The sequence below is a fragment of the Gymnoscopelus microlampas genome (genome assembly GCF_963454915.1).
Source record: "Gymnoscopelus microlampas genome assembly, chromosome: 8".
NCBI lineage: Eukaryota > Metazoa > Chordata > Actinopteri > Myctophiformes > Myctophidae > Gymnoscopelus > Gymnoscopelus microlampas.
The window spans coordinates 6,046,074-6,062,259 of NC_139945.1; the positions used below are offsets into that span (position 1 = coordinate 6,046,074).

The 16,186-nt window shown below is 41.9% G+C and overlaps 1 protein-coding gene across 1 annotated transcript in view; it reads left to right on the forward strand.

The window, feature by feature from the left end:
- Positions 1-16,186, forward strand: part of dync2h1 (dynein cytoplasmic 2 heavy chain 1) — a 407,325-nt gene that overhangs the window by 48,008 nt on the left and 343,131 nt on the right. Inside the window, exons 33-35 of the mRNA XM_084065527.1 lie at positions 1,853-1,965; positions 2,816-2,929; positions 5,597-5,747. Of these exons, the coding sequence (XP_083921653.1) occupies positions 1,853-1,965; positions 2,816-2,929; positions 5,597-5,747 (378 nt within the window). The remainder of the gene's footprint in view (positions 1-1,852; positions 1,966-2,815; positions 2,930-5,596; positions 5,748-16,186) is intronic.

Consider the following 16,186-nt stretch of genomic DNA (forward strand, 5'->3'; position numbering starts at 1 on the left):
AAACTTTTTTTCATGTCAAGGACCACCCAAAATGATATGTATTTGGCCACGGACCCCCATCTCAAAATATTTTGTTCCAGGGACCCCCAGAAGCGAAGATTTTAGTTAAAAATGCACACATTTTCATGATTTTTTTTGGGCCACCAACCCGACCGTCATCCAATCCCACCTCAAGAAGCTCTTTGCTGGTCAGAGACGTCACCGTTTACTTATCGTCACTGTCAGGGGGGAAACCTTGTACATGCAAGAGTGTTACTTTACAGGAAATGAACAAACAAAAAGAACCTGTGTTCCAACGGACCCAATCATGTAGTCATTATTTAGTCACAAGCTCTTGTCAATACTTTTCATGAAATTTGTATAAACCCCACACACACACTTAACCACTTTAACTTTCACGGCTATTTGTGCTACTTTTGTGTGACACTGTAGTTTATTAATGATGATCACATTAAAAGTATATGGAGATACAAGGTTTCCATCTGACAGTGACATTATGTTTTCTGTTCCCCATCCCCTCTTTTTCCATTTTCCTGTTGTGTTAGCCTCTGTTATTTTTCTGTTGTTGTACTTTTTGGTTTTATTTTAGTCTTGTTCCGCTTTTGTCTATTCCCCTTTCTTCACTTGTCTTTTTCTGTTTTTTTTGTGTTGTCTTTCTTCCCTGTACTACTGTGTGTAGTAGTAGTAGTGGTAGTAGTAGTGGTAGTAGTAGTAGGTAGTAGTGTTTCGCTGTACAGACAAAGGTAGTGTGTCTTATCTTTGGTCCAATAAGACACACTACCAGATTACTACGTAGTGTCTCCTACCGGAACCGCTGCCGGTCATCAAATTATTGGCTTAGGAATGTGACAAAAACAAAAAACATATCCATGAATTCAAGTCTCCATGGGGTGACTAATCGATAGAAAAAAAAGTAATTCTGGGGGTGAACTATCCCTTTAAACAAAATGAATGAGTCCAAGTTGCAGTAGATCTGCTATTGTTTGGCTTTTCTTCTGCTATTTTCAATGCCGTCCTAAAATGTTTATGTCCTCACAAGTATTGTAATACAAACCTGCAGACTCACTCCCAATCTTCTGCTCACCTCACCTCTTCAGACTCCATCTCAGCCCGTAGCACTTGCCCTAGCCTTGACCACCTTGCAGGATTATGCAAGGCTAACATGTAACTTAGATAGCATGTTATGTAGACAGATGCCAAGTCATTGTTGGCCTGGCATCCTATAGTGCATTGGTTCTCAAAGTGGGGTCCGGGGACCCCCAGGGGTACTTGAGGGGGTTCCAGGGGGTCCCCAGCTAAATGATGGACAGGAACCAAATGGACCCTTATGGGTCTGTAACTCCGAGAGTGTACAAATGGAACCAAATGGACCCTAACGGGTCCATTTGGTTCCATTTGTACACTCTCAGAGTTAAATTAACATTTTTTTACAATATAAATTGGGGTCCCAGAGATAGAAAGGCCATTAATTGGGGGTCCGTAGCCTAATGCATGTCAAACTGGGGGTCCTTGACATTAAAATGGTTGAGAATCACTGCTAGAAAGCCGTATAAACCTTCTCTTATGGGGGTCCCTGGCTTATCTTTTCAAATGGGGGTCCGCGGGCTAATAAGTGTCAATTTGGGGGTCCTTGACATGAAAAAGTTTGAGAACCACTGCTATAGTGTGTATAATGTCAATGTAGGCCGATGATAGGTTCTTGATTTACGTATGTATTAGTTATTATTAGATTATTGGTTTTACTTATGTATTATTTTTTTATTAGATTACAATTGGTATGCATTTGATGTATTATGTGTATTATGATTTAGGCTAAATGCCTAAAATGTAAACTGTGTGTGTGTGTGTGTAGGCATCAACAGTGTGCTGTTTGATGAGCAGTGCCAGAACATCGTGGCCATGCGTTCTCTAGAGGGAGAGGTGGTTCCACTCAGGAACCTCGTACGCATATCCAACCACGTGGAGGTAAACACACGACACACATGCCTAAATTATTGTTAAATAGCTCTGTATTCTGAAACATCACTTTAGACTTTGTTAAGTAACAGCGGTCTGCCTGTATCTTTAGTACAGGAAAATGCATTTTCCGGTTGGGATACAAATTGTATCCAATCAGGAGAGAGGACAAAAACCTTAAATTGTATAGTGATGAAACAACTTTGTGAGGTCTCCTTATTGCAGTGGTTCTCAAACTTTTTCGTGCCAAGGACCCCCAAATTGACACTTATTAGCCCGCGGACCCCCATTTGAAAAGATATGTCAGGGACCCCCATAAGAGAAGATTTTTGTGGCTCTAGCAGTGATTCTCAACCATTTTAATTTCAAGGATCACCAGTTTGACATGCATTAGGGCTACGGACCCCCATTTAATGGCATTTATATCTCTGGGACCTCAATTCATATTGCAAAATCAATGTTAATGTAACTCTGAGAGTGTACAAATGGAACCAAATGGACCCGTTAGGGTCCATTTGGTTCCATTTGTACACTTTCAGAGTTACAGACCCATAAGGGTCCATTTGGTTCCTATCCATAATTTAGCTGGGGACCCCCTGGAACCCCCTCAAGTACCCCAAGTACCAATGCCTTATTGGATAGAATTGGTATCCCAACTTGAAAATGTGTTTTCTGTTTACTAAAGAGCTGGAGAGACCATTTTACTGAACAAACTCTATAGGGATGATTACAATTACCGGTTCATAAGACTTACAGTAGATCTGTTCAATCAATTGAAATGCCTGGTTTGCTGTGTGCGTGCGTGTGTGTGTGTGTGTGTGTGTGCGTGCGTGCGTGCGTGCGTGTGTGTTCTCTCCAGGTGTGGCTGGGTGAGCTGTCTGCAGAGATGAAGGAGACATTGAAACACCTGCTCTATGAGTGCGTGTCCGCCGGAAAGAAAGGAGACGTGGATCCCTCACGTTACCCCTCACAGGTACACACACACACACACACACACACACACACACACACACACACACACACACACACACACACACACACACACACACACACACACACACACGTCCTTATTTATTTATTTTTTCATTTCTGTTTCAAACAAAATGCAATAATAATACTACAAGAATTCCAACAATACCATAACCACATGAACTTACTGCTTTTCCATTATTTAATTTACATTTCATTATTTCATTATATTATTTCATTTATATCAATCCATTCATCCACTGGTTCAACCATTTTCTTGCTAACAGAAGTATCGATATAATTTTCCTAGGTTTTTTGTTCCACATTTCAAATGCAATGGAATGTTCCCCGGGTATATATAGTGTCAGATTGTAATGGTAGGTAAAGTGTCAAACTGGAAGGGGATGTTGAAAGGTCAACAAATAGCTGGCAGATTTTCATGAATGTCCCTCCAGTAAGGGAGCAGAAATGGACAGTCCCCTTAAACATGGAAGTGAGTGCTTTCATTTAGTCCGTTGGCTCTCAAAGTGGGGTTTGGGGACCCCCTGTTGAAGACCCCTGACTTACAGAAACATAGCCTCACAAACATTTTAATTACTTCATCCATCTATACGTTGGCTGTTCAAAAATAGCATATCTACAAGCTCACAGTGCGTCACTTCGTGCCACACTGTGAGCTTGTACAGTACAATCTGCTATTTTCAAATATTAGACAAAATATCAAATGTTTAGAACAGGGGTCTTCAACAGGGGGTCTGGGACCCCTAGTGGGTCCGCCAAATCTTTGTGTGATATGATTTTTTTCTTTTTTACCTTTACCACTTGAACCCTAGCATCCCTATTCTGAGGAGAGCTTTAGCCAAAAATAGCAGATCTACAAGCTCACAATGGCGAGGCGTTGTGAGCTTGTAGATCTGCTATTTTTGGCAAAGAGGTGTTTGGTGTAGAGGGAAAAAAGAGCAGACCAAGTAAACAAAAAAAAGTTAAATCTGAAATACAATTTTATACAATATAAAATGCTTCATCTCTCTCTCAGCTAGGGGGTCTTTGGCCTGAGAACGTTGAAGACCCCTGGTTTAGAACATTTTGAATAATTTTGAATATCTTTTCTGGGGGTCCCTGGCACAAGACCTTTTCAGATGGGGGTCCCAAATACATATCAATTTGGGGCTCCTTGATAAAGTTTGAGAGTCACTGATTTAGTCCACATACGGTAATCTAATTTAGTAATATATAAAAAAAACATAATCGAACACCATCCCCTGGTATCGTTTTTGTAGGTTGTGATAAAAAAAAAAGAGAAAAAGAAAGAAAAATAGATATAGACTATAGATGAAATGTTAAGACATTTAGTAGATTCCCATTGATCGGTTGATTTTCTTTCCTCATGAAGTGATTTCCTAACACTTAAGGTTCCTTTTGCTCATTCAGACCTAGGCAAAGCAGCATTTTCTGTTAGTGCTCCATCTACTTGGAATGAGCTCCAGAAGTCCCTAAAAATTAGATCACTGCCTTCCTTGGGTCAATTTAGGGCAATGGTTTCCAACACTTTTATTTCAGACTGTAACTGCTTTATTTAATTTTCTATGTATCTGTTTTAGTTCTGGTAAATATTTTGAGTATATTTTGAGTATTCTTTGTCTTCTGTTATTTAAATTAATATATTTGATATGGAATTGTATATTTGTATCTCTGTGGATAAAATTGTTGTATCTCGGCTACATTGAAAATGAGGGTCTGGCCCTCAACTGTATTCCGAGTTGAAATAAAGGTTATGATGATGATGATGATTGATCGGTTGACTCACATTATAATGTAACATTTTTCCTCAATTGTTCCTCCCCAGTAATAGGAATGTTTCCTCCTTCGCCCACTTCTCTTTACACACACTATAGCGTATTGTTGAGTTTGGCTTGGTGAAAACCATTATTCTAGAGAATAAGTAACTTGTAATTCTAGAGACAGTCATATTACATATCATTGTTTATAGATGAAAAACATCTCCCTGATTCCTGTTTCCCTTCACCCTCAATGCTCTATAAGTTTTGATTGAAATAGTGTTGAAGGTGAAAGTAAATAATTTAGCTAGTTTTTCTGAAAGCTCTTGAGTGCCCTCTTGTGTACACAATGGGGAATAATTTGAAAGGCCTCTCGCTATTTGCACCGGTCCATACCCGGGGTTACATGCACATGAACTATGTCTAGACTTGAGACTTGGAACCACAACTAGCAGGACAAGTCCCATGGCAAAAATGTTAATAAACAGATTAAATATGGGAAAAGTCAAATCAGCTACAATGAATTTCAGAGTGATATACCAACCTACTACTGTGGAGGCATTCTTTTTTTAATGTTTGAGAACCACCTGTTATTGTAATTGTATAGCAGACGTGAAGTCGACATACCAGCTCTGACAGTGTGATAAAACCGGTTCTGTGTGTTGGATCCGGTTCCGGATTCCAACCCTATGTATGACAACAGCCTGCAACTACGTATCACTCTGCCTTCAGTGGTATGGTAATGGTCTAAAAAAAGGTCAAAATGTCATTTATAAAATTGCTGTCCTAAAATGTTTGTGTATTCACAAGTAAACAAATGTGTGTGCGCGTGTGCGTGTGTGTGTGTGCGTGTGTGTGTGTGTGTGTGTGTGTGTGTGTGTGTGTGCGCGCAGATCCTGTGCCTGGCGGAGCAGATCCAGTTCACTGAAGAGATGGAGAAAGCTCTGAGGGAGCAGAGTCTACAGCAGTTGGAGCTGGAGCTGGCTGCTAAACTAGAACACTACACTACTGTAGACACCAGCTCTGAAGAGCAGAGTAACACAGGTACAGTACGTGTGTATGTGGAGGAGTGCTCAACAGTGCTTTCATAACTTTCGGGGGAAAACTATACTTGCGAGGATCAAATGTCCCAGCAGTCCTGGTTCTCACAAGATAAATGGTTGTTTTATGGTTAAAAAAAAGATTTGGGGAGTTAGGCATACGATTAGGAAACAATAGGCTCTATGCACAGCAGCCATATTGGGATTGAATTGGGCCCCTTCCTTACTTCCTTTACAGGTGTTACCAATAATACTAATTAAGGCTCTGTTCCATTTAGTGTGGCATAGTGGTTGTCTTATTTTCAAGGACCCCCATGACTCTGAGAGTGTACAAGTGGAACCAAATGGACCCTGACGGGTCCATTTGGTTCCATTTGTACACTCTCAGAGTTGCACACCCACCATAAGGGGCCATTTGGGAACCAAAATGGAGTGTTGACCAGAATGGAACAGAGCCTTCATTAGTATCATTGGTAACACCTGTGAATCAAGTAAGTAGAGGCCCAATTTCTTTCCAATATGGCTGCTGTGCATAGAGCCTATTCAGGTTGAGGTTAGCGGTTAGGATAGGGGTTATGGTTGGGGTTAGAGTTGTTGCAGCGATATCACACTCCAAAACATACCCGATCTACGTCAGGTAGATGCGTTGCACAACGCACAATGCGTTTTGAGCATGGACAGTGCTCAGCATCGCCGAAAAGGTGCCGATCACCCCCGAACGGTACCGTTCTATATCGTTTATGAAAGAGTGTGTCATAATTATAATAGCGACACAAAAAGCCCCAACAAGTGTGTAAACGAGCCGGCCAGCAGTCGATAGTTTCCCTGCCACCTACTACCCTGTATTACACAGTGGGGGGGGGGAAAAGACCCCTACACCCCTCACAGAACGCTAACGGTAGAATGCCGGCGCCCAGATGTACCGCGGCTGTAAGAACCAGTAGGAGACCACTTTAGATCTGCTATTTTTCGGCTATTGTTAAGCTATTTTCAACTATTTTCAATGCCGTCGGAAAATGTTGATGTCCTTACAAGTATAGTAACAAATTTGCAGTGGTGGAAATACTAAAATGTTTGAAAATAGCAGATCTACAAGCTCACAGCGCGTCGCTATGTGACGCGTTGTGAGCTTGTAGATCGGATATTTACAAATAGCCTAGATATGAAATAGGGCTAAAGTGGTTAATGTATGTTTTATAATGTAATAATTGATATCTGCAAATATTTGCCTCTGAGATGTGGTGGAGTAGAAGTAAAAGTATAGACAATTGGAAATACTCCAGTAATGTCAAAGTACCTCAAAATCTTACTTAAGTATAGTACTTAGTTACTTTACACCTCTGCAAATGTGTGTGTGCGTGTGTGTGTGCGTCTGCTAAGTCAATACACTGCAGAACTGTAGACTATGTACAATAGCTATTGTTGGCTAAACACACACACACACACACACACGCACACGCACACGCACACGCACACGCGAACACACATATACATTCCTATTACCCAGGGGGCAAAGGGGGGTATGCTGCATTTGCTCTGCTATAAAAGGTTGGCCACCAGAAATAATATCTATGACCCCGTAGGATCACAACCTATATGGACAACCCGGTCAATTTTTTGCTGGAAATCCAATATGGCCGCCTCAATATTGGCCCCTATCAGTACCCAGGGGCAAAGGGGGGTATGCTGCATTTGCCCTGCCATAAAAGGTTGGCCACCAGAAATAATATCTATGACCCAGTAGGATCACAACCTATATGGACAACCCGGTCAACTTGCTGCTGGAAATCCAATATGGCCGCCTCAATATTGGCCCCTATCAGAAAATAGCTTTGGCAATAACTTTTGAACCAGATGGGCTAGAAATAAAAACTTGGTGTCTATTTCATGGTTTCAGAGCATGAGAAACTCAATGGAATACTTATCTTTATGATTGGGTGTGTCTGGACCTTTAATTTGCATATTTCCAAGATGGACGCCACGCAAAAATGAGTTTTACCATGACTTTTACAGTTTTGATTGATTGAAATTTTTATTAGGCAAAAAGAATGTAAAACAACACAGTTACATTTATAATACTTTTGTCTAAAAGGTCCGGCCAAAAAAGTCCTTGCGGGCTTGTTTCCATTGGGGTCCTTGAATTAATTTCATAGACATATATAGTAGCAACCAAACAGTTCAATAATCAACATAAGAATACAGAGGGGGAAAGAAATACCATTATGTACAAAAAAAATATATACAAAAAAAAAAACATTAGAAAATAAAATAAAAAGTATGTACAAGAAAAGGGGGAGGGGGGGGGGTCGTCTGTCTACAGGGAAACTGGTACTAGCTCCTCTTTAGGCCTCCAGAAAGATGAGTTTTTAGGGCTGTTTTGAATGAGCCCAGCGAACTGCATTTTTTGAGGGATGGGGTTAGACTATTCCATTCCTTGGTGGCAGTGCTATAGAAGGAGAATTTGCCCATGTTTGTTTTATGGGTGGGTGTTACCAGATTATTGTTTACGCTCCCTCTAGTTTTGTGACTGTGGGTGTCACTAACTTTTTCGAGGTACTTATACAGATATGCGGGTATAGGGGGCATTTCGGGCAGATCTGCATTTACAATTTTGAAGACCAGTCCCATTTTTAGTTGTATAACCCTGTCTTCCACCCTGAGCCAGCCTAGGCTGGCAAAGTGAGTGGGAGAGAGGTGGGTCATGGGCCCCAGTCCGAGAAGTAGTCGAATCAGTTTGTTTTGGGAGGTTTGAAGCTTAGTCTTCAGTGACACTGAGGTGTTGGAGTACCAAGAGGAGCTAGCATAGTCAAAAAGGGGCTGAATCAGGGCCCCCGGGAGGGTGACAGCTGTTATGGCAAAAAGTCAGCTTTTTAAGCAATATGAACACATTTGGTCAGTTTGAGCTTTCATTTCTATTTTGTCAATATGGCTGCAGTCACAAATAATGTATGGTATTACATTTTCCCCCAGATTTATTGATTTATAGATCTATAGTTGTGGGGATGATTGCAGAGAAAAATCGAAGAAAAAGCCCACAATGCATCTTATGTATCATTTTAATAAACTAAATACAATATAAACATACATATGCACACTCCAAGACTTGCCAAAAACTTCAACTTTAGGGCTATACAAATTAACATAGTGGTATGCATTCAAGTAACATAACAAAATATAGACTACTTAGTGACAAATAGAGTAAAGGTGGAGTTGAGGTTGCCTACAAAAGGTTAATTTTGACCTCTATGGTGCTGTCTTGCCTGCTTCTAAAGCCAATGATACTATGGTACAATGCTATTCACTGTCACTGTTGTCATGTGTTGCACTGATCCTGCTGCATCGTGTCTCCAGTACCTGGCAACGGCATCCTAAGTAGCATGGAATTGCCTTCTTTGGACAGGAACAGAGGCATGATATTGCCTTGTTCATTGACAAAGGCAAGGCTGGCTCGGTAGATGCAAGGGGGACTGCATTGCTAGCACTGAGAGACCATCCATACTCTGTGAAAGAAGGAATATCCGGCTTGGCGATATGTGCACATTTATCTATTATGGTTACTAGAGCAGCTCTTCTCAGGTGCAGGTCAAAGGCATTCTCTGTCGGGGGTAGCAGCTTTAAGAGGGTTGATCTATTATTGAGGAACTTGTACACTCTAAGCTTACTCAGGTCAAAATCCTCCGGGTGGTCCGCTTTGGATGTATATACAGCAATTGTGAGGTCTCGTGCCTGATTGATGACGTCATATGAGAGGGAATCAGAAGAGTTTTCACCAAACTCCTCAAGTGCAGGGAGATCCAGACGCATGCTGGCCTTGAACCATGACTTCTTCCCAGTGAAGAAGGGATAGCTGGTGGTATCTCTGCCACTTAAACTATGGATAAAGGGCAGGGCACGACACTGTGCAAGCCCCAGTGCTGATATCATTTGATGGATAGGAAGGTATGAATTTTGTTCTGTTCTCACCCACAGCTCTGGAAGGCATCTGAGATGGGTTGCTGCATAGTAAAGGCACATGATGATGATGTCTGTGTCATTGGCATGGATGACAACTCTGTCAACTTTGTCATTCTGGACACTGTACAGGGTGTGGAGTATTATTCTTGTATCAGCTTCCTGTTGTGTGGATTCTAGTGCAGGGACATCTTCAATAGACCCCTCCTTGATCACCACACTCCTTGTCTCTTCTTTAAACCACCCACCCAGGTAAAGATGTGTTGGACCAAGGGCCGACTTAAGTTCTCATTTTCACACCATTCGTCACAGAGGAAACTCAATAGGTTTGCCTTGTTAGCTGACACAGCAAAAACTCCTGAGGATCTGGAGCTGTGTAACGCATACTGACTTCATATTCTTTGGTAGGTTTTGGTCGAGCATATCTGTGTTCTTGCTCAGCTGTCTTAAGACTAGGTCCACTGTACCGGTCACAACAGAAGTGAATGATCTCTGTGCCAGCAGGCACATCATTCAACAGCAGACGTTGGTATCATTCAGCGATTGTTCCAAATGCTTCACCTTTCAGGAACGACCAATGGCGTATGGCATACATGGCATCAATAACTACTGCTGTTTTTCTGTCTTCTGTAGGCAGGTCAGGGATGCATGCAACTTTGGTCTCCTCTTTCAGGACCTTCACAAGGCTTGCCTTGGTACCTGTTCTCATCCTGCCATCTTCCTGGAAGAGGGAAGGGGGGAAGCCACTGCACTCATGGTTGCCTATAAAGTCAACAAGGTTGAGTTCTCCACCACTGGCTATGATTTGGGTCATGTGCAGGAGGGCAGTAATTTCATCGCTCTTGCCAGGTGCTGAGGTTTTCCCCTTAGATGTTTTAGATTTTGTGTTTTGAGTGTGGGAAGTGTTAAGCTTCATTATGCTTGTCTTCTTCTGTTCACTGGACAATGACTCACACAGTGCCTTCAGACCCAGTTCTTTCACACTCATCAAGTGGTCCTTGACTGTGGAATCAGCACACTGTCCTGTAGATATGTTGATCGTGGATGATGTGCTCACTGTAAATGGGTTAGTCTCCACTGCTGCCATGACCTTGACTACCATCTCTGCATCCCGGGTTACACGACTCTGACCAGACTCATGGTGTGAGTTGGAGGAGTGGAGGTGGAGCATAGACTTGAGCTCTGCAGAGACAGCTGCAGTGAGTGGTTTTGTGTAGACCCATTTTGTCCTGGCAGCAGGGCTGAGTGTAATGCCATCCAGACTGCTTGCTTCCTTGGCATCGGCATTATAGGTCTGCTCCAGTAGCATGTCAAGAGAAACACTGTTGTGGCTGCCATCTACTCGTCTGCCAACAAATACACCTGCCATCAGTGCTTCATGTACCTCTGAAGCTGTTTCTGGTAGTTTCTTCATCTCAGCTAAATACAGAGGTAAAGATTGCTGCCCGTACTTGTAGTGGCCTGCTGCAGTGAGGTAGGGTAGTATTCTTGCTGATTCACAGAGATGTCCTGTCCAGTCACCTTCCCGATCGTAGTAGATAAACCTTTGGAGAATATCTGACATCTCCAGGAAGGTTTCCCAGAGGACTGCAGTTGGTTGCCCATTCAATGATTCCTGAAAAAGCAGCAGCTGCTCTCTTAGGACTGGCATCTCTGGACTGCCATCTCTGTTTCCATAACAGTCAGCTGTCACTGTAAAAGTCATAGTAAAACTAATTTTTGCGTGACGTCCATCTTGGAAATATGCAAATTAAAGGTCCAGACACACCTAATCATGAAGATAAGTATTCCATTGAGTTTCTCATGCTCTGAAACCATGAAATAGACACCAAGTTTTTATTTCTAGCCCATCTGGTTCAAAAGTTATTGCCAAAGCTATTTTCTGATAGGGGCCAATATTGAGGCGGCCATATTGGATTTCCAGCAGCAAGTTGACCGGGTTGTCCAGGTTGTGATCCTACTGGGTCATAGATATTATTTCTGGTGGCCAACCTTTTAGGGCAGGGCAAATGCAGCATACCCCCATTTGCCCCTGGGTACTGATAGGGGCCAATATTGAGGCGGCCATATTGGATTTCCAGCAAAAAATTGACCGGGTTGTCCATATAGGTTGTGATCCTACGGGGTCATAGATATTATTTCTGGTGGCCAACCTTTTATAGCAGGGCAAATGCAGCATTCCAAAAAAAAGGGGGTTTTGCCCCCTGGGTATATGCGAACCAAAACCATCTTGTCTCTCACTCTCCCATGGCTGCTATACAGATTTAGCTCTAATCACAATGGAGGCAGTTATTTATCACTGAGAGATAAACACTTCCACTGCGGACTGCCCTGATAGCCAGGCAGACACAAAGACACGCTCCTTCAGATTAAACTGGCTAGAGTAATTGCCGCTGGCCTAATCTAATGACCTGGGGCTAAGTGAACGCCACATAAAACCCAGACAGGGAGAGACAGAGAGCAGTCCCACTGAATGTGAGTGTCGGGCAGAAAACTTGTAACTCCAAATTTCAACATTTCACGTTGTTTCTTTTTTTTTCTCCCACGTCGCACAAAAGTAGCAAAAATAGCCGATCTATGAGTTTGCAATGTGTTGCATCGTATAACTATTTTTGCTATTCTTTTCTTATTGCGAAAGTGAAGTGGTAAACTGTTAACACGAGCTTGTGACTAAAGCAGGGGTCCTCAACAGGGGGTCCGGGACCCCTAGGGGGTCCTCAGAGCTACTATAGGGGGTCCGCCAAATCTTTGTGTGATAGGATTTAGTTTTTTTTTACATTAACCACTTGAACCCTAGAATTCCTTTTCTGAGGGGAACATTAGCCGAAAATAGCAGATCTACAAGCTCTCAACGCCTCAGCTTGTAGATCGGCTATTTTTGGCAAAGAGGCTATAGGTGTAGAGGGAAAAAATAGCTATTTTTGGCAAAGAGGCTATAGGTGTAGAGCATAGATATTCAACTGGCGGGCCATATTAAAAAAAAAAGATTTTTTTTTTTTTTTTTTTTTATATAATTATTATTTATGTAAATATATGTTCGTTTTTATGTTATCAAAGTTAAAACAGTACCGAATTAGACCGAATTAGACCCGAAAAATTTCGCGTGAAAAATTGTGTGTGCACATGCACGCGCGCATCTGTGCGCACTATGTGGCCCCCAACTCCAAATTATTTTACAGTTGTGGCCCCCTGCCTAATCTAGTTGAATACCCCTGGTGTAGAGGGAAAAAATAGCACACTAAGTAAAAAAAAAACATTAATCTGAAACACAATTTTATACAATATAGAGGGGGTCCCTGCTTCATCTCTCTCTCAGCTAGGGGGTCCTTGGCCTGAAAACGTTGAAGACCCCTGGACTAAAGCATAACTGCATTGAATCCTTCGGAACACAGGTTCTTCCCCCCCCCCCCCCATATCCTGAATAGTAACGGTTTTGGACATACAGGGTTTTCTGCCGGACAGCGGCGATATAAAAGAAGCAGGTTCCTGAGCGGTCATCTTGTCTTGCAGGCTGTGGCTTCTATAAGGTCACAGCGTTGGAGAAAAGTCATTTTGCTTCCTGTCAGGAGGAGATAGAAAGCTTGTGGAGTGTGACTGCTTCAGATAATATACAATGGACCCAACTCCACACAGCAGGTTCCTAAACTTTTTCAGCTCGGAGACTCAAAAGAGGAATTTGGTGTCTCTTGCCACAGTGTTTCTCAAACTGTGGGTCGGGGACCAGTGTTGCCAGATTCTGTGAGAGAAACAAGCAACCAGATCTAGGAAAACCAGCCCAAAAGAAGCGACTATGGGCCACATGAGTACTTTAACATGTACATCAGCTATTTGAAAATAGCAGATCTACTAGCTCACAACGCGTCGCGATGCGACGCGTTGTGAGCTTGTAGATCGGCTATTTTCCAAATAAAATCTTGCGGGGAAATTATAATAAGCAGATCTGGCAACCCTAGTCGGGACCCCCATTGGGGGGGTCCCCCAAACGATTTTGAGGAGGGGGGTCCCCAGATGATTTGCTTAATGTGCAACATTGTTTTCTCACTCAACAGTAAACAAACCAACATTCAGTGTAAGTGTAATAGTGTATACAGGGTATCTGCACATTACTAAAGTGACAATGTAAGGACTTTTAAGACCTTAATTAGTACCTTTAAAATGAAAAAAGAAAAGTGAATAAAAATAAAACAAAAATACGGCGGTCAATAGTAATCAACAAACTATACTATTAAAAAATTGTCAATCATTTGGCCAAATTGTCAAATATTACCCAAGAAAGTCTAACTATAGAAGAAATGTCTAAGAAATGTCTAACTAAATTGATGCTTCAACTCTTAGTGCTTGTCAGGGTCGGGGGGGGGGGGTCCCAGTTCTCAAATATGATTATTTTGGGGGGGTCGTAGCCTGGAAAGGTTGAGCCACTGTCTTACCGGGACCGAAACTTACAACATTATACAAAAAAACAAGATGAACACGATGAATGTCCGACTACATAGAGATAAATATGTAGCCAAATATTTGACACATATTATATCATCTTTGATTTCACATGTTACTAGGATGATGCCCATTGGGAAAGCATGCCCCTACAGTTCTACAATACCTGTAGCTATCGTACCCGGGGTCAGAGTACTTAGTACAGTACTCATTATCATAGTACTGGAGGCCAGTTTATGATGTAATATTGATGACATCAGGGATCTCCATATGTGGGCATAACAGCTACGCAGACAGACAGACAGACAGACAGACAGACAGACAGACAGACAGTTGTGGATTTAGAGAGATATTTCTGGTCAACCACTGAACCGCTGATCCGACTGACATCCCACTCAGCACTACACTCCCATGTGTCCCCTGCGATACACCTCGGACAGGACACTTCAAACTGGACATTTGAAGTTGATAGGTCGAAACAGTTCTCAAGACATATGTGGGAGACACTAGAGACAGACACAGAGATTTCACGCATTTATAGATAGATATATAATATATGGCGTATATACCGATGGAGAGAAGAGTACTGGTGATGCTGAATTGTTGCTTACCACTATAACAGCCTATGTAAATACCTACTCTCAGTTTATCTCTCTACATTGTGTCTATGTAACTAGTTAAACAACTCTTTTGGGACCACTCAGAACTCCGGAACATTACTGTTCCTGAGTTCTTGTGTCTCAGACATTGATAGTCTTGGAGTAATGTGCAAGGCATGCTAATGGTTCAGCATGTGCTGTTTAATGATTATGTTGTTCTTATTCTATTCATCAACTTGGATTATTTATGTTGCGTTTTTCAAACCCAGCTCGTGACTGTTGCTCTCTTTGATGGAATGTTCCTAAACCTCTCATGCTTCCTCTCGCTAGCCACTATAATGTACACTAGCACAGTGGTTCTCAAACTTTTTCATGTCAAGGACCCCCAAATCCATTTGGTGCCTAATCTATCATTTAGCTGGGGACCCCCTGGAACTCCCTCAAGGACCCCTGGGGGTCCCCGGACCCCACTTTGAGAACCAATGCACTAGCATATCGTTGCTGTTGGGCAGAAACCTCCATATTTAAAAAATGGTTTCGTAAATGTATGTCCTACTTGATCATTCAAGATTGTCGCACAAAAGTAGTGAAATTAGCCGATCTACAAGCTCACAACGCCTCGCGATGCGTTTTCAATCGTTTAAAAAAAATCTAATTCAAAGGAACTGTTTTGGACTGTTTCCACCCGACAATTAAAACATGACATGACGATATTAAAACAATGATTTAAATGATAGCGGGCCTGCCTTGTTTAACATCATACATCCATTGCTGTGGTGTCTGAGCCAGAGAACACACTCGCATAGCTTTTAATGCGTCCATCTATTTATCCTCCGGGTCATTACATTAACTTAGAAGCTATTACTTTGGCCGCGATCACACAGCGGGGTTTTGGAAAACACAAGACGCTCCGTTGCGGAACGATAGCCTGGGCAGATGCACAGAGGCAATTCTTTGTGTGTTGTCAGGATAAAAACAACATTAACCCATTCAAACCGGGATAGCATCTTGTGTAATTTTTTATTTTTTATTTGGCTATTCAAAAATAGCAGAGATGCAAGCTCATAGGGCGGCACCGAGTGCCGCGCTACGAGCTTGTAGATCTGCTAAAATCGTGATTTTTTTTTTGAAAATCTTTGAATATATATTTATAACATTTTAACTCAAATCTTTGCTTCTGGGGATTCTACAAATGTCTTCTAAATCCTAACAGTTTTTTGAAGAAACTTATGTTGCTATAATATCAGTGGTTCTCAAACCTTTTTCGTGTCAATGACCCCTAAAATTATATGTATTTGGCCGCGGACCCCCATCTTAAAATATTTTGTTCCAGGGACCCCCAGAAGCAAAGATTTGAGATAAAAATGTTCGCTTTAAAAATATATAGATTCAAAGATTTGCACTAATTTTCAATATTTTTCAAAAATTGCAGATCTACAAGCTCATAGTGCCGCGCCAT